The sequence below is a fragment of the Protopterus annectens genome, chromosome 8.part0 (genome assembly GCF_019279795.1).
Source record: "Protopterus annectens isolate FY-2018-M chromosome 8.part0, PAN1.0, whole genome shotgun sequence".
NCBI classification, from domain to species: domain Eukaryota; kingdom Metazoa; phylum Chordata; order Ceratodontiformes; family Protopteridae; genus Protopterus; species Protopterus annectens.
The window spans coordinates 1,447,534,634-1,447,560,471 of NC_056741.1; the positions used below are offsets into that span (position 1 = coordinate 1,447,534,634).

Below are 25,838 nucleotides of genomic sequence, written 5' to 3' on the forward strand. Positions count from 1 at the left end.
TAGGAGAACCCAAAAGAATGTTTAAAATTAGAGTACAAGAACATGTTAGAAACATTAAAAATCAAAATTTGGATAGCCATGTGGCATCACATTTTCATGCAATAAATTGGGGTCTTGTACCAGTTTAAAAGCATGTAATTTAGAACACGTTTTTATTAAGGATGATGTTGCACTTAAAAACAAACTGTTACATAAAGAACCAGTCTGTACTTTAAAGCTTGGCACTTTGGTGCCTTACGGTTTAAACAAAGAATTTGAGTGGAAGGCTTTTCTGCATTAAGTGTTCATTATTAGTGTTTAATTGTTTTAGTTAATTGATTAATAATGTGATATTTGTTTAAGTGTAACTCGTGCTACTGTGATGTTAACTCTGTGAAAGGCTTGCTAGCCGAGGCGCTGGAGTACTAAACAATTTTGGATTTTATGCTTCTGCAGTTGTTCTTCACTTTCTCTGATTATTTATTTTTTTAATGAATGTCTGGAGCTCTTAACCCGTGTAGCAGAAGTGACAACTACCAACAAAATGGTTTTCCAGGTGCAGAACCTGAGAGTGGAGGAACCTGCTGGTTTAAAGGGAGGCAGAGGGAGATTTTCCAGCACATACTTCAGATTTCAAGGGGGAGGGTACATGTTTTCTCAGAGGATTTAAGTGCAGCGCATCCCCTTTTAAAAACTGCTTGACCTCAAGTCTGGACAAAAGAGAAAGGTTAAGAGGAAGACAGGCTGAAAGGTATGCTTTAATAGTTGAACATGCCAAACTGCCTTTCATAAGTTTGCACAAAGATAAAACAAGAGGAACCCTTAAATTTTACTGGGTCCAGATTTTTTGCTTGACATCAGGTTGAAAATCTCTTCTATTTGGCTATCTAGGACTTTTGGGTAGTGGGTCTCCTTGCCTCCTGAAGAACCTGAAGCACATCCTCAGAAAATTGGTGCCTGTAAGGGATAAGAATCCTATCATCCATAGAGTTTCATTGAGGGATGATAGGTTGGAATGAAGAGATTAGCCCTTCTGTTATGTGATCGGGTCCATTTTTTGGGGTAGCTTGTGGTGACTGCCCCTGTCAAACAGAGAGAAGGGGGAACCAATGCTGCCTTGGCAAAAAGGGAGTTATCTGAAAAATTCTTGTTTTTTTGCCTTTGGATTTTGAATAAAACTTTTGGGAGCAGAGGCAGTGGAGGAAAGGCATAAAGAAAGCTTTCAGTCCAAAGTAATGACAAGGCATTTGTCCTCCAAGTCTGGGAACAAGAAGTCCTTGCGCAAAAAAGAGGGAGCAGTTTATTTTTCTCTAAGGTAATACGTCTACCTGTAGTGTATCCACTTGTGGACTTAATCTAGGACGATCTGTTTGAGCATCCATTTTCTGGGGTCTTCTATGGAGTCTGCCAGGACATTATCTTGGGAGGGGCTGTATACTGCTTGAAGGGACATGTTTGCCTTGATGATCAGGCCCCAAGACATCTTAGCCAACATAGACAGTTGGTATGACCTTGTCCCTTCTTGCCTGTTTATGTACCACATGACTGTGTTTGTCTGTGGATACCTTTAGAGGTTCTGGTTTCCAGAGATGAAAGAAGACTCATAGGGCTTGAATGACACATCTCATCTCCTTCAGTATGATATGTTTTTAGAGATTCTGTAGTTAGTAACCCTGAACCTTATGAGCCACTGTCCATGCCCCCAAACCTTGTCGGAGGCTTACGCGTGCAGCTCGATTTGATACCTGAACTTTGGTGGGCAGAGGCTTGGATTGAAATTCACTTGTGATACCCACTAAAGGATCACTCTCTAGATAAGGCACGAGGGAAATCTGTTTCCAGGGGATGAGTGTGTTAAGACCATACATTTTTCAAGTATCATTTCATTTTCCTCAAATGAAGTCTGGCTAGTGGTAACACTGGAATAGCCACACTGACTTATCTGGGAAGGGAGGCCTCCCAGATCTGGAGCTCCTCTCAGGCTTGTCCTTAAACCTCTTTCTATGCACTTTCTTGTGTTTCAGAAAAGGCCTGTGCTCTTCCCTGAAAAAGGAACTAGACTTGGCAGGTAAAAAATGAAATGAAGCGCAAGCACTTCTTCAATGGGATGCTTCTGAGTGTCTGGACTCAGTTTACATGATAAACTATTAAACTAAAATGCATAATTGTAGACCATCAACAAAAATGAACCATAGTGATCAGGAAAGGTTTGTTTGTTTGTGTCTTTCGGCTTTTCCCGGTTAGGGGTTGCCACAGCGGAACTCCAGTCTGCTAATGATTGGCAGTAGAGTTTTACGTGCTGGCTTGCCGGGCCTAACGCACAGCCTTCAACGAATGAACGCCCGTTCACGCATGTTGCCACACAGAAGACGCTCTGAGAATCGAACGGTAATAGTCTAAAAGTAGACAGTTTAATCAATGCACACTTGATCAGATAATGCACTCTCAAAACCATCTATACACTTCACTTTATGAGCCACAAATGCTGCCAGTAAGTGGCTGCAAAGAGGCAGTTCTACTTGCATACGAAACATATCACCCCCAGAGGTGAATATAAAACTGTTAGAAGTGGTGGGTCTTGAAAAACATTACTTTTATTATTTTGTTTTTTTACCACACTTAACAAATGCAACTTTAGACTAATATTTTCAATCAAATGTGGACAACCTTTAATCAAACAGTTACAGGAAGCCTAAAAAGTTGATAATCTTGAGAGATTTTAATAAGTAACAAAAGTAGCATACCATGTGTTGTGCAGTTCTTGCTTACTGGCAACCTAGTTTTTATATGGAAGGCAAGAGATCTGGTTTCACTGTTGAACAGGTGTGTAGTACTCCCTATATGGAGACCATGTCTAACTAAGCATTCTGTGAAGGTGTAAAAAGAAAAGGTGGCTCTTTTGCACACCTGCATTCTCAGATAAGGCACACTTTAGGATTACAGCAGTTGGGCCAAAACTCTGACTAAATGGCCTCTGACATCCCTGTCAAAGAACACACAAGTACTTAACATGACACAATATTTTTCATAGTCCAACAGGAAAACCACATATGTCTTTAGCATCTCTGCATTTTACAAAGGAAATGGACTTTATGAATTGCCTTGGCCTCTTCTCAAGTGCAACTATTTGTTTTTATTCAGTTAGTGTATTTTAACATTCACCTTTGTGTTTGGATTTTGAGAAAAACACTGAATGATGTACAGACCGATTCAAACTGGTGGATGGTGACTCTACAATGAAAGATGCAGTTTATTGATAAAAGTTTATTAGGCAAACAGAACTACAACATGAGCAAGGAGAGCTGGTATAACTGCTATTAAAAACCAAAATTTCCAATATAACCACTTTAGCTTCAGGTTTAAAAAGCAGGCACTTTATCTACCAGCAAATTCAGACCACAGATTATTAGTCTGGCTTCAAAAGTAGTGTACTACTAAAAATGATCAGGCAGGTTCCACTTTAAAAACAGGTTGATTTTGCCAGTTTGGTTGAAAATCTGAGACTATGTACCATAGACTATGACAGTTCTGAGCCACACAAGCGCCCAAGATGCACTATGAAGTCTGAAAATACGACAAACTTTCTCTGCTTTGTGCTCCATCACACAATGCAATACTTTTTGCTAATCAAGCCTCTGTAGTGAGACTTCTTGGCTGCTAGATGGGTATCTGATATATCAGATGACAAATCCATTTAAACATTGTACAGAGAGCAGACTTAGCTCCCATATCCAGGTAGAGAAGAAATTCCTTGTTACTGGACAACGGTGGAATTTCTTAACTAGGGGCTCATAGCCATGTGTGCAATGGGAAGAACCAATCCTGGGACTCAAAGGCTTAGTGATTTATAGAAGCCTTATCACACAAGATTTCTGCATCATGCTAAACCTTTCTGATTCATAAACCACTCAGACGCTGAAGATGTCCCCTTGTAGGGGCCCCAGTGCAGAAAGTGGTCTTGCAGGTGAAGCATTAGCCATGTGCTCTCCCATGAAAATGTCTGCAGCTCCTGATTTGTTAGGTGTAGCCACCTTCAGTCCTATAGGAGTACTTGTGATGCAGGCCAAGTTCAGCAAAGTCACGTGTGTGTGTGTGTGTGTGTGTGTGTGGGGGTGGGGACATATGCACATGTCTGAAGGGACACGAATGACACTGCATGTGTGTGCGTCTCTGCCTGTCTGGGGGGTTGCACAAGATCAGATTAGGTACGGAATCATGAATCTGGATGTGTGTGTTGTGCTGTTGCATGCATGCAGGTATAGGGGGTAGCATTCCTGTGAAAGTGAGTGAGGGCCTGTTTGTTAATGACTGGATGTTGGTGGGTTTCTGCATGTATGTGGACATGTTGGGGGGAGGATGTCTTTATTAATGTGATGCATGGGTTGCTAGACGGAGCACTAGTCTGGTCATGTCTGACAGTTCTATTCACAAAGTAATGAACCGCTAATCAGGTCTTTCCCATTGTGGCCATACCATGTGTCAGTATCAGAATTTGTTTTTGTGGTGCTAGATGATCAAACCAGTGGGGTGGAGAGTAAATCTTTGAATCCCTGGACAAGATCTCAAAAGCTAAGGATGTGGATTACAATGGCATTTTACTACTCATCTTTCTGCAGGCTTCAGAGTATTCCTTAGGTGAAGATAGAATGAATGGTACACAAGTCTACAATCACTGCTTTAACTGACAGAAAAATAAGGATTGCCCCTTATTTTCCAGGGAAGAGAAACATCTAATGTTCAGAAGGGATGATCCATTATATAATAATGGAAGATGGAGAGCAATCCTAAATAGAAGGGGCAGTTGGGGCAAAGTCTATGCAGATAATCTAGTAGACAAAGAGATAAACAAAGTCCAAATACTTTTTTTTTTACCCTGATGTACAGTGATTTTATGATTTATGATGCAAGGGAAGTTGGCTACTTTTACAATACTTTCAGGATTGTTAGGCTTTTTTAGTCATAGCTACACAGTGACCATGGTGCATCATACATATTAATTAACCAGCACATCCATAATAGAACACAAACAAATCCTAAAGGTTGTTTTGTTCTTCACACCTTCCTCACTTTATGTAACTACACTTACCAATTTTAAAGAATTTTTTATGCAGTAAGTGTGGAACTGTTCGTTGTGTACTTAAATATCACTGACCATCCCAGAAAGTGCTAGAATACTATAAACTTGCACTAGGGATGCAGTAGGTTCCAATACAAGTACATCTTGCAAAAGTCACTTTAAGGAAAGATCCCAAATGTTTTTCAATTTCCTCAAGTGTTACTGCTCCATCAAAAGCCTAATTTCAGCCAAGATGCCAAAAACAAAGCAGCAAGAAGGATACCAGATTGATATGTGACATGTAAAGGTGTTGTCCTGCAATGCAGTAAAACCTAAACACATACATCAGTCTTTTTATCACATAAAGTATGACCACTCACTTGCGATTCTGGATGGTTGTGATGCTGAATATTTAAGTGTTTAAAAGTGCTTAACAAAGGAAACAAATTTGCATTATTCTTGCAATATGTTGTATGGGCAGTAAATCTGAAAGGTAGTACCAACAGCTGCAAAGAAATGATTTCAGCTACATGAACTTCACTTCATACAATACAACATATCACTTAATCTTTCTTCCAGACTAAAAAACGTGGGAGAATACACCCAAAAAGCAAAAAGGTAAAAAAAGTAAAGCAAGTAGTAAGGCATTCTTAAAAAGGAGAAAAAGTGCTACATTCAAGAAAAAGTGCAATACAGTTGCATTAAAAGACACTACATGCTCATTAAAACATTTATAACTAAGGCTTGTACAGAAGTGATTCTCAGAACTTCAGCAGCAGACAATGCTTGACATCCGGCTTGAATGAATATTCACATTTATTCCAAAACCCAGCTGAAAATCAACAAGAGGACAGTACATTCCAGAGAATGCCTTTGGAAAGAAGGTCATGGCTGAAAAGGAATAGTAACTATACACTTCTTGTTCAAATAAAATTAATCATGAAGTAGGGAAATGTTAACAACATTAATATCTTTCCAGATCCATGCCACAAGTCCTCTCCCTAAACCAGTAAACTATATCCGTCTCCACTGAGTGAATCACTATTGCCAAATATTGGTGCATTTCACTTCTCCTATTCAATTATGACCTCTAATACGAAGTAAGCAACCTACCAAAATGATACCCTTGCAACCTGTACTTAGATAAAACTTCATGACAAGTAATGAAACTTCCTCAATTAAAAAGTCAACTTACACTTAATGATCCTACGTAATACCAAACATGAAATCAGACAAAAACTGAAAGTTCAGTGTCTGGAAATGGAAGCAAAAATGTGGCTCAGTGCACATTCTGAAAACAAATATAATTAAAGCACTCATTAGCTGGCCCCTCCAAATACATACACAGGCCAGAGAAAGTAAATTGCCTCAAAATTTTGTCTTCCCTAATATAAATTCCTTTTTAAGCAGTGAAGGACACTGTACTGCAAGGCTAAAGCACCCAAACGAAGGTGGGTAAGTAAACTGCGCTGTATGCATTCCTGAAGCTTCACTCAGATAAGTAGTTCATGCCAGCTTCCATGCTTAAAGGTGTACTTCAGTCTACAAAAGTGCCAGGAGGGCTAGCTATGCTAAAGAAGGAAGGAGTACCTAAAAAGAAAAAAACCCTCCCCTTTTGTAGGGTAGCTTTAATGTAGGTCAACTACTACCTTTTCCCACTGAACAAAGAAAACAGAGTGGTTCTCTTAATAGTCTAGCACCTTGGAACAGGCAGTCCACTACTATTCAATAATATGTCCCTGCTATATCACATGCCAACCTGATGGTTTATACTCACTAAAGCAAAACCATTCACTGAGTGGCCACGGTCATCTGCAATGTGACACTGCATGTTCAGAAGCAAGAACTAGAAGCCAAGTAACTGCTGTTTGTGTGTGTGGGGGGCAATACATTAACCTGGGAATACACAGGGGTATATTAAGAGACCTAAATGTCTCAGTGAATGTGAATAAAGTGCTGCCACCCCCCATACCAACTACATAACTGAAGCTTGGAATAACAAAATTAACACAATATACATTCTATGTCGGATCAAACACAGTACATTAGGATATAGTACAACATTTTTTAAAATTAAAGATTTTATACTGAAGGGAACTATCTGCCAAACCTAACTCTTTTGTAAAAGAGTATGGGCGAATTCCTCCATCTATAAAAAAACAAAAACAGATAAACAGCTGGAAAAAGAAATATACTGCCCACATAGCAAAACATTTATGCAGTACATGCTGCTAAATGACTTGATTAAAAATGTTATACCCCCATCCATTACCTAAAACATGGGACAACTCACCACAGCAAAACTAACCACTCTGCAAAAGTCCGCTCTAATTCACAGTACTGAAGTACTTATAATCGTACATTCAGAGCAGTTTCAATCCACATAATAACTTAAAATAGCAGAACTGGATAAGAAGTGGTGACAGCAACATACCTGTAAACAATTAAAGGAGCTGGCAAGTTAGCAAGAGAGATACAATAAACAGAATTGGGTTTATCAGTATTTTCGAAGACATGCAAATAAAGCAGAACTTATCAATCCATAAGAGGATTGACGGAAATGCACGACAAATGCATCTTATATTCTAAGTGGTTAAAAACAAAGCAAGAAAAGCAGCCACTTGTTGCCGTATCGGTGTGCCTGGTGAGACCTCTTACCACTTCAGAACAAACAACTAAAACTGGACACCAAAACATGCAAAAGTACACATTTTCTAACTTTTATTCAAAAGGTCAAAGTTTGGGGGACAATAAAATCTTCCCACTATGCAGCAGAGCTCTGTATTGAGCTGGAATTAATGCAGACTGCAGAAAAACTGGGCACAGTGGTTTGTTGTGCATTAGCTGTAGGGATACAAGCTACACAGAGACTATGTTTTATAAATAGTATACAGAATTAAAACCGTATGACCTCATCCTGCAACAGATGAGAAATTTACAACTAATAACTAGACATGCCAACAAGCATTCTTCACCTCATAGGCAGGTACAGTATCACTTTTTTTAAGTACAAAAGCACTAAACGTGCAGTATTTGTAATTCACACAAGTTAAGTTCTCTGCAATATCTGATCCTAGCAAAAAAAAAAAAAAAAAAAAAAACACCTTCTTGCAGAATGTCTCAATTCTGAGGACTTCCTGAGGCGGTGTACAGTTTACTAGAGATGCAGAAAAGCATCAAAAAAAGAATTAAGACACTCCTACAGAACACTGGAGAAACAGTGCATGTTAGGTGTGATGATGAGGTACCTGTTCAACAGAAACACAATGGAAGGTCTTTCTGATTCTAAGTTAGATCTAAATAAATACACAGGGCAAGGCTACTATGTACAGGGGCGCCACATTGTCAAGGGAAAATAATATAACTAAACATTTATTTGCTGCTGGCTGGTATACATAAATAAGCCATACATTAAAAACAAGATAAAACACATTATTGCAGAAACATAAAATGCACTCAAGACTGACTTGAATGTGCACAAAAATCTTTTTTTTCAAAACAATTTACACATACATGTAATGAGATTTGCCAAATTATAAATACTGATTCTTCACAGACTGTGCTGAGTGACGCAAATGGATCAGCCCGCTGTCCTGCACTACTCAGCTGTGTCCCTACACTTGCAGAAAGGCACTTCCATCCCATGTACCACTGAAGTGTCAAGAACTACTACTGTCTGTACATGTCTGCCTCTTGGGTACCCCTTGAATGCATCATTTTAACCAGTGCTGCTTTGCAGCAAGCATTTCAGAGGAACTGAAAAAACTGGGAAGGGTGCACACGTTTCTAATCAGCAAGGATGGCAGAAGCCTACAGATTCTGAATTGTATAGAAATGTTACTAGAAATTCTTTGACAAGACCCTCTCCCAATAGGTACTTAAGGATGTGGGACTCCTAAAAAGAAAAATCTTACTCAAAACATTACTGCCAGTTGATACAGTATCACCCAATGAAAATGCTTTGTACTGTGGTAAATGACCATTGTGAACTCCTAAAATGCAAAACCTACCCTCTAATGTGAAAAAAGTGCAACCAGAAGAAGCTGGAAAACAGTATCAGGACTAGAAAGGGGAAAGAGTTTCCCTTCTGAAAGAAATTCCCGCCAAGTAAAGTGAAATGCTCCTGCATAATAAAGAAAAGGATAATGCAAGCCTCCGTACTTTCAATGACAGAATTGTTCTCAAAATGTGACGAGCATCTCCAGAGATGCTAGAAGTAACCCAAAAGCAACAATCCATATGACTACTACACCCCCCCCACTGTGAACAAGGATGTCATGTGTTAAAAAAACTAAAATTAAACACACCAAATGAATATTCTACCAAATACAGAAGCAAAAAATTGTGCTACAATAATGTTGCAGAGTTCTGCTCGACATATCATAGCAGTCTGAAAGCACTTAACAGTAACTCTGAAGCAGCAGCTGAACAAAGTCACACTGTTCTTCAACAGTGTACAGCATAAGTGTGCAATATGATCCCAATATAACTCCCACAGTAACATTCCCACTCACGAGGGATTCCTTCATAGTGCAATCACTGTACTTAGCTATTCAAGCTCAGGTCCAGCTCACACTTTTAAGGAACACATGGAGTGCTTATTCTAAAACTACAGAGCACGACAACTTTCTTGATCAGGTTATAACACTTTTCAAGGCCTAAAGATGTTAACTACATTTAACAGGATGTCTGAATATTTCAAAAGCTATTTGTGTGTGCATCTTTCTTTCTTTTTTTACTGAATAGGCCTGCATGTTAAAATACAATAACTCAAGATCAATGTACAAACTACACTGCACAGCAAAACAGTGCACACAAAAACCTATATTTTGCCAATCCCATTCCAAAAACTTAAGTTTCTGTGGACATGTCAAGGCAGTCTAACAAAAGACACATTTTCAAAGAAATCATGAAAGGGATTAATTTAAAATAAGTAAAAATTTCCTCTACAATTCAAACTTCTGCACAACAGAAAACCCAGAAAAATCTACTCGCTGCATGTGTGGCTACTGAAGCACAAGCCAGTGCAATAATGTTTGGCACCAGATGGAAATGAGGCTCCAAGATTTATCCCACAGACTACCTACTTAGAAACGATCTTAGACAATGCACTGTACTATGATCCCTGTACTGGGAAATGTTTCAGTGTCTCATTTAATTCAAGTTTTTGCATGAAAATGTGGTTAACAACCCCTGACCCCACAAAATATGAGGAGTGCTGACTTATTACATAAAACAGTTACATCAAAAATGTTCTGACACTGCTAGAAATTCAGACTTTTTCATCCTCAAAGCCCTTGTCCATGACTATACCCCTTCCCCTGCTTTCTAACTTTGGTTGTACAGACAGAACAGAAAAAACAGCCACACAGTGATTACAAATATGGCTGTGGCCGCATCCTGCCAGAGAGTGTTGCTGATGTACAACCATCACACCTGGCTGGTAACTTCCCATCTGAGCTACAAAACATCATGGAGGTACTCTGCATCCTTGCCTTTGAAACTGGTCTGATCAGCAGTTTGGTTTTTCCATGTTGGCCTACTGGAAGCCATACAAGACAACCTAAATTGAAACACAATTAGTAACACACTGGCAGCAACACTGTAAATGCTGCTTCCAAAGTCAAGGCAAGCTTCAAAATTTATGTGCTACACAGAGCACAGTACAACCCACTGCTACTGCAGAAATCCACTTGGCAGACCAATCAAGTGTCTGCAAAAATTGCAACAATGATGCAGACTGCTCAGCACATAATGCTGCTTCTTCTGAATGACTGTATTGTATCCCTTCTTCTGTGCACCAAATGTACAACCCAAACACTTTTCAGGCATCTAAGCAAAAGCACATACCAACACAAGCAAAAACTTGAAGAAACTCTGCCAACCCCGGTGGTATGAGAGAGTATTTTTTTTTTCATTCCACATCTAGGTTTACTATCCCCTTCTTCTTGCTGAAACAAGTAAAGGCTTAAGCCCAGAATCCTGAAGTGCACAAGGCGGGTCAGAAAGACGCAAAGCGGCTTTACATTCAAAGCTGGCAAATGCCCCTCTTTGGGCTCATGGCTATGCTGGGGACAGCCAAACCTGTTAGTCCATGGAGGCGTTTTCTTGTTTGGTTGGCCGGCTGGAAAAAAAAAAGAGGTACTATGTGGCAATATGACCCATAGAGGGAACCGCAACAAATTCCTTCAAAATATTCTTGGCCATTTCAATATTATTGTGTGCAATAAGCAAGGCTTTCTGAATGTCTTGGTGTGAATAACCCTGACTAAGCAGATTATCTATTTCGGCTGCAAACTGCTGAAGTGTGCCAGGGCCACCTTGTGGCCCACTTCCTGGCTTCCGCTCAGAGTTTATCCGTCGAGGTAAAGGTTTTGGAGGCCTTTCTGGAACTTGTGCAGAATCTGTAACAGAAAAAAATTACTTATGTGACTACCAAGAAAAGTTGTCCAATGTAAAACATAATAATCCACAAATTCATAATTGTACTTCTTTTTTAAATCCTCATTCTGTTAGTTCCACTGAACAGTCTAATCTTTTTAGCAAACTAGTCATGATGTACATCTTCCAACCCACCTTGTAATACCCTAGCTTTATACTGCAGACAGTATTCCTGTTTGTTACTGTAGAACATACGAACAAGATCCAACCCAGTAATAGTGATACAACAGCAAGCTCATGAACAGCAGGCAGTGCACACTCATACACAATGCAAATGCTTAACATTGATAAATAACAACAAAGTCAACAGAAGGTCATAAAATCTAATGTAGTCATACTGTGCAGTTTTCGTTGTCTCTCTGGAACTGCAACATCAGCAGATCTCTCAACTGTCCCTATTGTGGAAGAACACTCCTACTTTCAGGCCTGAATTAACCCTGCAAAAGATGTCCTTATTTTTGGAGATTTGTCCTTATTTTCTGGCTTCATTTATCCTTTCATACAGTTTTTTGAATCCCCCTCATCACTTGATTTTTTTAAGCTTTCCAGTAGACAGGAAAACACCCTACATGACCAACATACTAGTTAAAATGATCATGCAAATTAAAAAGGACATCTTAAATCTCTCATCTTCCTTTTTATGAATAAAAAACAAAAGGCCATGTGTGGTAGATCTCTGCTTAAAGTATACAACTTTTGACACAATCTTTGATAATGTGCTTATATTTTTCTATAGTTTTTGTCACTCGTTTTCTAAACATGCATTTTTGAGTGGTATCCCACACTACTACTGAAAGGGGAAGAGTTATGTGCTATTTGGTATTCAGGTTTTACTGTTATTAGACTCCAGATTTTTAGCTGGATAGTCCTACTTTTCAAGGGCCTTTGTTCGTATTTTCAATGTCTGCAGGTTGACAGGTGTGTACCGCAGTGTCTCTTACTATTTAGAGTTACAGTCCAGCTCATGCCATCAAGCCTGTGTTTTTGATCCAAGAAGGATGTAGTTTGAACAAAAACAATGCTATAGGAGTGTGGAATTGTTACTGTATTACATTATGTTGTGTTCTCTCTCGACACTTTGTTATGGAGTAAACAACAAACGAGAGGCTCCCAAGTACATTCCAACAATTTGTAATTTATTGTAGTTAGCGCTTTCGTTGGAGTGTACTGGGAGCCTCTCATTTGTTGTTTACTTTGGTTTTGCCGTCAGTTGCTGACTTTGTTATGGAGTATAGCTCAAAAAGCACCTTTAGTAAGCCTACCTTCTTCTTTCGGCTTTTCCCGGTTAGGGGTTGCCACAGCGGAACTCCAGTCCGCTAATGATTGGCAGTAGATTTTTACAGTGCCGAGGTGCCAGCCCGACGCCCAACCTTCAACGACGGCACGCTCATTCACGCATGTCTTTCGAACAAAACTCGACCGCAGGGAGGACATGCAGACTCCACACAGAAGGCACTCCAGCCGAGAATCGAATGTGAGAACCTCTTGCTGTGAGGCAACAATGCTACCGCTGCACCACCGTGGCTTCTAAAAGAAAAAAAAGCTTGAATATTCTTTCAGTGAGTGTATACACTAGGTGACACCGAGTAGAATTTACATATGGTTTTATAAACTAAAACAATTTAGTGGACAAAATGCCAAGAAGCACTTGGAGAGTGCACAAGAATTAGCTATCATAAGGCCAAAGTAGAAGGCTCAGGATGAGTTAAAATATTAGAATGAGGTGGTGAGAGGGTAACACTACACAGACACAGGAGGAAGAGTCCACATTATGAGAAGGGAATCTGAATGAGATGAGGAAGGGAAAGGTTCCAGTAAGACAGTAATTAGTGCATTCAGTAGCAGAAGACAGGGTAGAGGTCCTACAGAGAAAAGGTTCATTCAAAAGTTCAATGTTAGGACTAGGCAAGTGTAGCATCATTCAGACAGATTACTTTGTTTACGGATCACAGTTTGGTTATTAATGCTTGAGGGGAGTCCCAGATAATGGAACAAACTACTGGAATGCTCCTTTGTATTTTAACAAATGTTACCCATTGGAATGCAAATTTGCAGCTTCATCAGCATTTGATCTAATGGTGAGTAGACACACTTTCTCAAGGACTTAATGTCCTAGTAAGCAGAATACATGATTTCACAAACATAGGTTAACTGAAGAATCACTTTATCTATGACAGAGCCCACTGAGAAGTCTACATTCTGGGAATTCCGTGTGGCATGACCAATGCATGCTGCGATGACACACAGTGGCTATGAAGCAGTGTGCATCCCTGGAGCCAGCCAAACTCCCCAAAAGCCATAAGCGAGTATCTTCCTGCAAACTGAGAAATAAAAATGAAGATCTGCCACACAGAATACTGAAGATAGAACATTTAAGTATTTATTTGATCACTATGCAGGAACTCCTCAGCAGAGGCTAGTGGAAGAGATACATATCCACTGTGGGATGGAGGGAGGGTAGGTATTTCTGACCCACCAAGGTGTTTTTCAGATCTCTCAAAGACCAAATGAGATGGTAGGAGCATACCAGTTGTATCCAACATACAGAACCTCCTTTGATAGGTCCTTTGTCAGAATACTAAGCAGTAACCAATCTGGGTGACTCATAAGCATGTAGCTCAGTACTGACTTCCCAAAGGTAGTCCAAATCTTACAGTTAATGTTCCACACATTAATGCTTGGGGAGGGATCCAAAAAAAGACCAACTAGTTGAGGCAAGTGAGGCAGGCATTCACTCATCTAATGAAGTGAGTATTCAAAACATCTCTCTCCATTTCTGCTCCAGTAAGAAAACCAAAAGGCAAGACAACTGGTTCAATTGCTGAGGAACACATCATCCTTGTAAATGGCCAAAAAGGGTTCATTACATAAGGGCCTGAAGCTAACACAGTGATGGCCACCAGGATCACCATTTTCCAAGAAACAAACTTCATTGTTATTATGTCTATATAGATCGAAGACTTCTGATTAATTACCATATCCATTATTATAGGTCTAAGACTTCCCATCGAATGGAATAAACATTGAACGGCGTTATCAGCTAACAGAATCCAGCAAACGTTCATTCACCAAACGTTCATCTCAGCGAACATGTGAGACTGGAAAAGTAACTAGTTGGCCAACACTCCCATCTCACACACTGCAGTACTTCAAACCCACCCAGGTTTACTTTGGAAAAGTACATGCAAGACAGGAGAAGTCCCAGCACAGAGAAGTCCCAGCACAGAACTCTGGGGGACACCAATAGTGACTGGTCTCTTTGTGGAGGTAACTTTTGCTCATCCATTTTCTATGAACCAGTCGGTAATCCAGCATTCAGACCTGCTGAATTTGGTTCTGCTTGTTAAACTGCGCACTAAGCCAGGTTATCTCTTGTTGGAGAGTGCCCCCCTGCACCCTTGTGGCAGGAGAGTGTAGTTAGGACTCATTTGATTGAAAGTTGCTGGCACAGGGCTCAGTTTTGATCTTTTTTATTGGTTAAATTATTTAATTTAGTTTGCTCACTGTTGCTACATAACGCCTGCATTTGCGTGGGTTTGTGCTTGTTTAATACAGCTCCACAGAATTAGGTGACCAGCCACTGCTTAGCTGTGCTCATCTCTTTACATGTAGCACACTACCGCGCAGTGGAGGTAAACGTGGGCAGTTATAGACACACAAACTTTAGCAGATAAATTTTCCCTTAATAGCTGGCCTGTAGTCAGGCCACAAAGTCCTTAAATTGTGCTTAGCTGCTGAGAGCGCACCTCAGCTGTGCTTTTGCCCCTTAAACAGTCCAAAAACCACCCTAATCTACAACAGTCTCACACCATTTAGAGAATCCCCACTAGTACAAACCCTTTACAGAGCAACCCATTAGTATAGACCCTGTTTAGATTACCCAGTTATACCACAACCCTCCATTTTCTTTCACCACTGTGAAAACAGGACTTAACCTAGTATTATAGTCAGTTTCCTTTCATTTCTCCTACCAGCTTGATTGACATGGGTATCTTGAGGCAGTGTAGCAACTGCCTCATGTGCACGGATAACTGTCTACTCCTAAACCACTCAAGTATAAGTTGTGAGAGAAGCAGCTACACTAAGAATCTGGAATCCTTCCTCTTTCGTGCACAGAACAGTAACACTGAACAGGTTGTCAGCTCACATACAACACCTCCTACACAAACCAAGCACTTAACACGTAAACCATCATACACGGAGGTACTCATCAGAAACCTACATAAACACCAGAGATCTTCCAAATACAAACATGCTACACCTAATACAGCACTGAATAAACAAAAACCGAAGCACCAGTGTTTCAACAAATAAGCCCATCAGGCAAAACACATCTAAACCAAATTTTTTAGTCACAGGTGACTGCATTGTAAAACACACAGATGTGTCTCTCACCAAGCTGGATAAGGAGAAGTTACAGTCAGCTGTCTATCGTGTGCCAGGATCCGTCAGATCACACACATGCACTCAAGCCTCTGAACAACAAGTACTGTTATGACTCTGTCATAGTTCATATTGGTGTGAATGACTTGAGATGTACCTCACTAGACTATATGAAGAGAGAAATGATGGAGTTCTATGAATATGTGTCCCAGGCAGGTATGTCCCTAGCCTTGAGCAGCATTCTACCCTCACCTAGGATGATACCACACTATAAACAAAAAAATGTTAGACATTAACAATTGGCTTAGTTTCTGGTGTCATTCTAAGCGGATCCAGTTCCTGTCATCCTGGAATGAAATGGTTGCTAGACCAACTGCTTTGCCAGAGATAGTCTTCATCTGTCATCAGTAGGCTTTTGGTTACTGGCTAAGGTGCTTACCTCCCCATAGTGCCTTTTTAGGCAAGGTCTCAAGAACAAAATTTCCAATGTGAAACAATCACTCACAAATAAATTAAAGGTTATGCTGCTAAATGCTAGGAGTTTAAATCAGAAACTGCACTCTCTGGAAGTACTCTTCTCCCTGGAGGATGCTGACATCTGTGCAGTTACAGAAACTTGGTTCAGGGCCACAAAATACTCCAGCCTTGCAAGGCTATAATGCCTTCCACACTTTAAGACCACAAAATGAATGTGTGAGAACCGAAGGAGAAGGACTATTTTCTTCAAAGCTTAAATACACCTCTAGACTGGTTAGACAGGAAAACTCAATGGAGTTACTCCAAGTTCAAATAACTGTGGGTAAGACCTCTCCCTTCAAGTCAACATTAGCTATAGGCCTTGTTCATTAAACCAAGACACCCATGGTGTTTATTTGGACCTACTTGAATCAAATTACAACCAAACACTCAAGTCATGGGCTATTTTAAGTATCCCTCCATTGACTGGGAAACTTATACGAGTACAAACATGCTTGCACAAAGGCTCCTGGACTTTAACACTAATGCCCTGAACAAATAGTATGCAACCCCTTCAAAGGGCTCAAATATTCTCGACCTGGTCCTCACCAACATGGGTGAGGACTGCACCGCCACAAGTATATGACCTTCACTGGTTAAATGTGATCACAAATCAGTCACATCTGAAGTAGCTATAACACCTGAATCCCTCTTGCATGAAATCAGGCTAAAAATTTCACCAAAATTAATTGTACCCTTACTCCTGTCTTCACAGATGGCATTAACAACTATACTAAGGTATACACAAATGCCCTGTAAAAACACTTCTACAAATGTACTGACACAGCTGTACCTCATAGGATCAAAAAAAGATCAAGAAAAAACAAGCCTCCCTGGTGGACATCTAGCATTAATAAGTTATACAACAAGAGGAAAACGTTGCTGTGTAAGTATTAAAAAAAAAAAAAAAAGTGATGTCCTAGGACTGGAAGAACAACCTCCTCTGCTTGAAAAAACAAATGAGACAACTTGGAAAAAATTTAGCAACCACAGCTAAGGATAACCATAAGGCATTTTTCAGCTATATTCATAACCTAAAAGGTACGACCTAGATGTGTGCTGAACTAGCTGTGGATGGCATCACACACGCACACTGATCTTGCAAAAATAGCTAACCTATTAGCTGACAGGTTGGGCTAAACTTTTACCCCCCTGTCCCCTCCAAACAATCCACAAAGCATTCCCTCTATATCCCCCCCACCTTCCATCTCCAAAGAGCAAGTCAATAACATTCTCTCCAAGGCCAAAAACACAGCCTCTATGGAACTGGATGGCACCCCACGTTCCGTTTTAAATGGTCTAAGAAAAGAAGTTATATACTTACCACAATGTCCCATCTAACGTCCCATTTCATTTATCCTTGTCATATGGGTTCGGTTCCGATATCAGAACAGACTTGGCTTTTACTACAGCTCACACAGACCAAAATCTCTTGAGCTTCACCTCTACCCATAATTCCTCTATCCCAATTACCTCAGATTGAGTTTGAACATCACATATACAGGTGATAGACAAAGAAGCCTCAGTGGAAGCCACATCTGCTAGGCTTTAAAGATCACCATAAGAACTAGGTACCTCATCTATTCCACCAAAGCGTCTTCAAAGGCTGGGGAATGGAGGGAGGGGAATCAAGGATAAATGAAAATTGACAACACAGACGGAACTTTATGGTAAGTACATAACTTCTTTATCTAACGATGTCAATTTTCATTTTATCCTTGACATATGGGGCACAGTTCCCCAGCTACCCAAGACCTTGGGAGGACTCATGGAAGGACATTTCTGATGCACCACTGAACCAAAGGAGGCTCTTCCCCTAGAGACCAAATCCAATTTGTAATGAGTAATAAAGGTATGGGGAGAAGCCCAAGTAGCTGCTGTACATATATCCATTGAAGTTCTAGACTGAAAAAAGTACAGTTTTGTACCTACCATAAATGTAGATGTTCGAGGATCCACATTGCTGCAGTCCTAACCATTGGGTAGTCCGCTGTCCAGTCGGCCCGAATACCAAAGTATATGGCTGACGTCGGTCAAGGCGCATTAGACTGATGTCAGGACGTCAGGGTACTAATGCGCATGACCGACGTCATATCCTCAGTCTTTTCTTGCCCCAGATGTCAGAAGACCCTAAAAAGACAAGGCCCAAACCAAAAAACCAAAAAACCCTGCACGAAACATAAATACAATATATACAAAAGTACAAGAGTATATCCTAACCCACACCACCACCCCTAAACACAGAGGGGAAGGAGGGAGGGTAAATTGGACTGCAGCAATGTGGATCCTCGAACATCTACATTTATGGTAGGTACAAAACTGTACTATGTTCTTCATTCCACATTGCTGCAGTCCTAACCATTGGGTAGAATCCCAAAGCAGAGGTAAGGGAGGCTGGCAAATCATAAGGAAGCAGGAGCTGTCAACATGCCTTGCAAAATAGCTGTGGCAAAACCAGCCCTAGATTTAGAGTAGAGAGGAAGGTGGTAATGCTTAGAGAAAGTATGCACTGAACTCCAAGTAGCTGCCTCCAAAATATCCTTAGTTGCCACACCCTTAGAAATGCTGTTGAAGTGGCAGTAGCCCTAGTGGAATGAGGCCTAATCCCAGCTGGAATCTCCTTGCCATGATGGGAATAACAAAATGAAATGCAAAACCCAATCCACTTAGAAATAGTTTGCTTAGACACAGGCTTGCCCTGAGAACTCAAAGCAAAAGAAACAAACAACTGCTGAGACTGCCTGAAATCCTTAGTCCTGCTTAAATAATAACGCAACTGCCTATGTACATCTAAAGTGTGCAAAATCTTTTCCCCCTTATTTTGGGGATCTGCATAGAAAGTAGGCAAATGAATAGTTTGGTTTAAAGCCACACTAGAAACCACCTTAGGCATAAAGGAAGGATTAGTACGTAATGATACCCTATCCTTATGGAAAATCCAAAAAGGGCTCTACTGCCATAAGGGCCTGCAACTCAGAAACCCTTCTTGCAGAAGTAATAGCCAACAAAAAAGCAGTCTTCCATGACAAGTATTCCAATTCAGCAGTAGCCGCAGGCTCAAAAGGTTGTAGAGTAAGTTTTTCCAACACAAAATTGAGATCCCAAGCAGGAGTAGGAGCTCTTGGGGGTCTTATATTCTTTGCCCCTCTAAGAAACTGCTTGAACAAAGGATGCGAAAACAATGGTGGGTCACAATCATAGTGAGCAGAAATTGCTGCAGCATGAATCTTAATGGAAGAGAAGGACAAACCTTTGTCCAATAACTCAGTAAGATATTGAAGAGCCACACTCAAATTAGGCTCAGAAATCTCCAGATTCTTTGCTGCACTCCAAAATAAAAATCTCTTCCATTTTTCTGCGTACACTTTCCTTGTACTAGGTCTTCTGGCTTCCATAATCACATTTAAAACTTGTTGAGGAAGTTGAGACCTGCTGTGTTTCAAAACAGAATATGCCAGGCAGTTAGATGAAGAGAGTGAAGCTTGACATTGAGCAGGTGACCGTCCTTCTGAGATAACAGATGTGGAATCAAAGGTAAAGGCCATGGAGGCTTCCTTACCAGACTCCTTAGTAGTGGGTACCAGTGTTGCCGAGGCCAATCTGGAGCTATTAAAATCATCCTTGGCTTGTCTTGTTTGACCTTTAGGAGCACCTTTGGAAGAAGAGGCAGAGGTGGAAAGGCATACACATGAAGATTTTTCCAACTGAAAGAAAGAGCATCCACTTTCCAAGCTGTGTGATGAAACCCCTTTGTGCAAAACTTTGGCAGCTGGTGGTTTAGTGGAGAAGCGAACAGATCTATGTCTGGAGTTCCCCATGACACTGTCAATTTCTGAAATACATGAAGATCCAGTTTCCACTCGTGGGGATCCATGATTTGTCTGCTTAACACATCTGCTAAGGAGTTCTGTGCTCGGCAGAAACCTTGCCTGAAGAGTTAGTTGCAAGCTGAGCGCAGTCTCCCATAAAATCATTGCTTGCCTGCATAACGGGTAAGAATGTGTTCCCCCTTGTTTGTTGATGTACCACATGACAGTTGTGTTGTCTGTTAGAATCAACACCTGCCCTGGAAGAAGTAACTCCTTGAAAGCCATTAATGCAAACTGGACTGCTAACATCTCCTTCATGTTGATATGTAGATGCTGTAGTCTGGCAGGCCACTTGTCTTGTATCCACTTTCCATTTAGATGAGCTCCCCAAGCAATGTCCGAGGCATCTGTCGTTAAAATCTGACTCGCCTCTGGCGGGTCACAGAGAGTCCCTTGTTTAGGTGACATTCCTGAGCCCACCACAAAAATTCTTTTTGAATGCAAGGTATTATTTGAATGACAGTGTCCAAATCCTGGCAGTGCTGTGTCCATACATTTTTGAGATACCATTGCAGCTTCCTCATATGCAGTTTGTCATTGGGAAGCACCAGAATACAAGATGCCATGAACCCTAAGGCTTGAAGGACTGTCCTTGCAGTCAGCCCGGACTGAAGAGATAGTTGATGGAAGTAACTGGAGAGATTCTTTTGTTTGTCCGGGGTTAAAAAGGCCATCTGGGCTGCTGTATTCAGTCTCACACCCAGAAAGCACATGTCTTGCGAGGGTACTAGACTGGACTTTATTTCGTTCACAGAATACCCTAGGCATCTTAGCACTGCTATGACATATTCCAAATGCTGTAGAAGGTCTTCCTTTTCTTGAGCCAGAATCAGGCAATCGTCCAAATAAGGATAGATTTGAATTCCTTTTAGCCTGAAGTAAGCTATCACTGGAGCCAGAACCTTTGTGAATACTCTGGGCGCAGTAGATAAGCCAAAGGGCAATGCAGAGAACTGATAATGAGAATTTCCAGCTCAGCAGATACTTTCTGCAACTTAGTCTTATAGGCACATGAAGGTAAGCTTCCTTGAGATCTAAAGTTACCATCCAGTGATCTTTGCCCAGCAGAGGTAAAAGCTGTTGTAACGTCAACATTTTGAACTTGGGAATGTCCAGATAAGTGTTGAGGATAGATAAATCCAAAATTGGTCTCCACGTGTTCCCCTTCTTTGGTACTAGGAACAGGCGAGAATAAAATCCTAGGCCCCTTTCTGGTACAGGGACTGGCTGAATGGCCCCTATTTGGAGTAACAGAGAAATTTGCTTGTGAGCCTCTTTCCTTTGTGGAGGAGGAACGTCTGGCATGCCTTTGAAAGGGGGCAAGGTATGGAAATAAAACCTGTAACCGTGGTGAATGATATCCAAAACCCATCTGTCTTGAGTAATTAAATTCCAATTTTCTTTGAAAAGAGACAGTCTTCCTCCCAAAGGAGCTGCCAGACGAGAATGTACTGGCAGCTGAAAAGGCAGGTCATTGGGTCTGTTTACGAAAGGACTGACCCCTGCCCTCACCAGAAGTCTGAGCAGGAGAACTCCCTGTTCTAGGCCTAAAAGAACCTTGAGCTCTGCCCCTACCACGTCTAGACCTGCCCCTAGACTGGGAATCATAAGCAGGATATGTCCATCCCTTAGTAGGCCAATTTCTGCTAAACTTTGGAGGCTGCACCTGCAAAAAATCTTTAACAGTCTGCATAGATTTAGCCTTGTCCTCCATTTTCTTTAAAACTGCTTCCACAGGCGAACCAAACAACACATCAGACTGCAAAGGAGCATCCAAAATCCTTGTCTTAACATGCTCAGCTAAATTCTGATCCCTCAACCAAGCGTGCCTGCGAAGAACAGAGCCAGTGGCAGCCACCCTCGAGGAGGCCTGCACAGCATCAAAACCACATTGCAAAGAATGCTTACCCACTTGTTCAGACACATGAACTAAATCCAGCAACTCTTTACACTCAATACCTTCCGCCAGAGCATCCACCTTAGATTTCAATTGTGAAAGGAGATAATTTTGATATTTTAACATGTGAAACTGACAATTCAACGCCCTCATGGCTAAAGTGGAAGAAGTATACACTTTCTTTCCCCATCTATCCAAAGCCCTTGCCTCTTTATCAGAGGGAACAGGATTTTTAACAACAGAGGCCTTAACACCTTTAGGCCCCTGAGAAACAATTTCTGGGTCTGCCCTAGGACTCTTAAAAAAATACTTATGAGCTTCAGGCACCCTATAGTACCTATCAGGTTTAACAGGGGCAGGAGGCAAAGAATCAGGGTTCAGGGAAGCCTCTGCAAAAACATCTTCCACCACATTCAACACAGGAGGTATAGCTAAGGGCCTATGCTGGGGTAAAACAAGAATTCCCTAAGCCTCTTCCTGGAATCAGAGAAATCTTGGCCTTCCCATTTAAAATGCTCCCTCATGGAATGCAGAGTCTCTGAAAATGAAAAATCCTCAGGAGGAGAAGCTGAAGGAGTGGAATCATCCACATCAGAATCAGAATAATGAGGAAACTCCTGCAAGTCTTCAGCCGAAGACTCAGAAGCCTCTGAACACTGTTCAAAACTCTCAAACTCAGGCTCCACCCTAGGCCTCTTATCAGGAGGGGGCATAGAACCTCTAATCATAGTAATCAAATCCTCTGCCATTTTAAGCATATGTTTCTTAGGCACAGAACCTGAAGTGCTAGGAGAAGCCCCCACTGAAGCTAAACTTGGCCTACCTCTCAAGGAAGTCTTGGAAACAGAAGGAGAGGCTCTAACTACCTTAGGAAGAGAGGGAAGAACAGCTACCTGAGAAGCCCCCTCAGCCTGGCCTACCTCCTGAGAGGACACATCTTGTAACAGTAAAGTCTCTGCCTGAGACTCCACAGAAACTCCTGGCAAAACCTCTGGCTCCACTGAGCCTTCTAAAGAACCGACGTCCGGGACTGCCGGTTCTTCAACCCTAGACTTCGCTGCTTTGTCCTTGCGCTTTTTGGACGAAGCGGGCGGAGCATCCGGCGGCATTTTATAATTACAACGCTTCCCAAACACTAACCTGGCACAGTCTAACCTTCTCTTAATAGTGCGTTTGTTAAATCTAGCACAAGAGCGGCATCCAACAACGTCGTGCTCAGGCCCTAAACAAGGTATACACAAAGTATGGTAATCCCTATGAGGTATCTGTTTCCCACAAGAAATACAGTTACTCACTTTTTCTGACATCCGGTTAAATACTGAGGCAAGAAAAACCAAAATGTTCCCCAGCGGGTACTTAGCCAACTTTGATTCGGTCTGAAACTCCGACTTCAGAAAATTTCAGAACGCCAACCTGCACTCGCAAAACTGCTTCTGCATCGGACCATGCGGCAAAAAAGACTGAGGATATGACGTCGGTCATGCGCATTAGTACCCTGACGTCCTGACATCAGTCTAATGCGCCTTGACCGACGTCAGCCATATACTTTGGTATTCGGGCCGACTGGACAGCGGACTACCCAATGGTTAGGACTGCAGCAATGTGGAATGAAGAACATCTGCTGAAGTAGCAACAGATCTTGTAAAATGTGCCTTCATAGGTCTAGGCAAGACAATTTTTTTTTGTCAAAGGAAATGCAATCCTTGAGCCATCTGGCTAAGGTCACCTTGCTGACTTGGTTTACCAAAACTAGTATTTGAAAAGGAGACAAAAAATGGTCAGATTTTCTCATGTCCTTAGTCTTACAAAAGATAAGAGCATAACTGTCTGCGAACATCTCGCAAATGTAAACAGTATTCACACCTCTGTTTGAAAAGTTTGGAAAGAATACCGGCAAGTTAAAAGTCTGATTGATATTAGACTCTTGACACTACTTTAGGGAGAAAGGTGGGATTTGTTTGTAAGGAAACCGTCTTTGTGAAAAATCAGATAAGGTAGTTTACATAATAAGGCCTGAATTTCTGAAATTCTTCTAGCAGAGGTTATTGCCACCAAAAATAATGTTTTCCATGAGAATTACTTTAGATCATAGTCTGCAGATGGTTTAAAGGGAGAAGGTACAATGGTTTGCAGCAATAGGTTTAGGTCCCAAGGTGGAGTAGGATCTTTGAAGGGAGGTTTTAGCAAAAGTGTGACTATTAAAAATGACTTACAAAGTTTATGAGGAGCCAAGGAAGGCTCTTCCAAACCATCATAGAAATTTGAAATTGCTGCTAGTTGTATTCTGATGGTAGAAGGGGAGGCTCCTGCATTGAAAAGAGAGGCTAAGAAAGCTGAAATATTATCAACAGAAGCAGAAAAGGAGTCAATATCCCTTTCACCGGCCTAGATGGTAAATTTCTTCCATTTACTAGTATATCGTTTCCAGATGGTAGGTTTATGAGAAGCCAGGAAAATTTGGCATATTGGGAAGAAAGGTTACGATGCATGGCATCTAGCAGAACAGGAGGAACCATGGTTATCAGCCTGAGTTTCAGAATATCAGGGTCAACTAGTCCGTCTGGATAGGATAGAAGGTCTGGAGCTGGGTCCAGATTCCAAGGTCATTGAATTAGATAAGGCCAAAGAAAGGGGAACCAGATCTGTCCAGACCAAAATGGAGCAATGAGGATTACTTTGCTCCTCAACTGGAGTGCTTCCTTTATGAATTTTGGAATTAGAGGTATCCAGGGAAAAGCATATAGTAGTCCGGGGGGCCATGTGTGGAGAACAGTGTCATTTGGTGACTCCCCCGGAGGGGGGATCAGGGCAAAGTAGTTGCTCCACTTGTTTAAGGGAGAGGCAAACAGGTCGCAGCAAGGCTGGCCCCATTGATGAAAAATCTTTTTGTCACTTTTGGATTGCGAAACCACTTGTAAGGCTCGAGAATACACCTGCTCAGTTTGTCTGCTATCACATTGGAACTCCCTGGAATGTGCATTGCTGTCAGAAAGTGGTTGGAAGAGACTGCCCACTGCCACACACAAGTGCTTCTCAACAAAGGGGATAAAATTTGGTTCCTCCCTGTTTGGTGATGTACCAAACTACTGAAATAGTGTCTGTTTGAATTGCAATTGTTCCCACAAGTAGAGCTGTTTGAAAGGCTTGCAATGCTAAAAGCACCACTCTTAGTTCCACAACACTGACATGCAAGTTGGCCTCTAAAGGAGAACAAGTGCCTTAGACAGTCTTGCCCAGAAAATGCTCCCCACCTGAGAGGCATCCATGTTCACTATGGCCTTGAGTTATGGAAGGAAGAAGTGGTGGTCCAGGAGAATTTCTTTGGAGTGAATCCACCAAGCTAGATCCTGCCTGCATTGATTGGTGATCAGAATCTGGTCCAACATGTGTTGGTAAAGCGTAGACCACTGAGATGCCAAGATCCATTGTAGAATTCTCATAGGATATCTGGTTAGGGGAACTACAGTTATTGTTGCTGCCATAGAACCTAGGGCCTATAAAATCAGGCGAGCGGGTACCTTCTTGGTGTGAATTATTTTTTTAACCCGGGCTATGATTTTGATTTCTCACTGCGGGGAAGGGATGCTACAGTTGTCATATTCAGCACTGCCGCTATAAACTCTAAACGCTGAGTTGGAGACATTTGAGCTTTTTGTGGTTTACAGTTATTCCTAGGTATGCACAGGTGTTGAGAATG

The 25,838-nt window shown here is 41.3% G+C and overlaps 1 protein-coding gene across 1 annotated transcript in view; it reads right to left on the reverse strand.

The window, feature by feature from the left end:
- Positions 1-7,741: 7,741 nt before the first annotated feature.
- Positions 7,742-25,838, reverse strand: part of CBL (Cbl proto-oncogene) — a 1,233,699-nt gene continuing 1,215,602 nt past the window's right edge. The window contains exon 16 of the mRNA XM_044081051.1: positions 7,742-11,439. Within this exon, the coding sequence (XP_043936986.1) occupies positions 11,180-11,439 (260 nt within the window). The 3' untranslated portion in view covers positions 7,742-11,179. The remainder of the gene's footprint in view (positions 11,440-25,838) is intronic.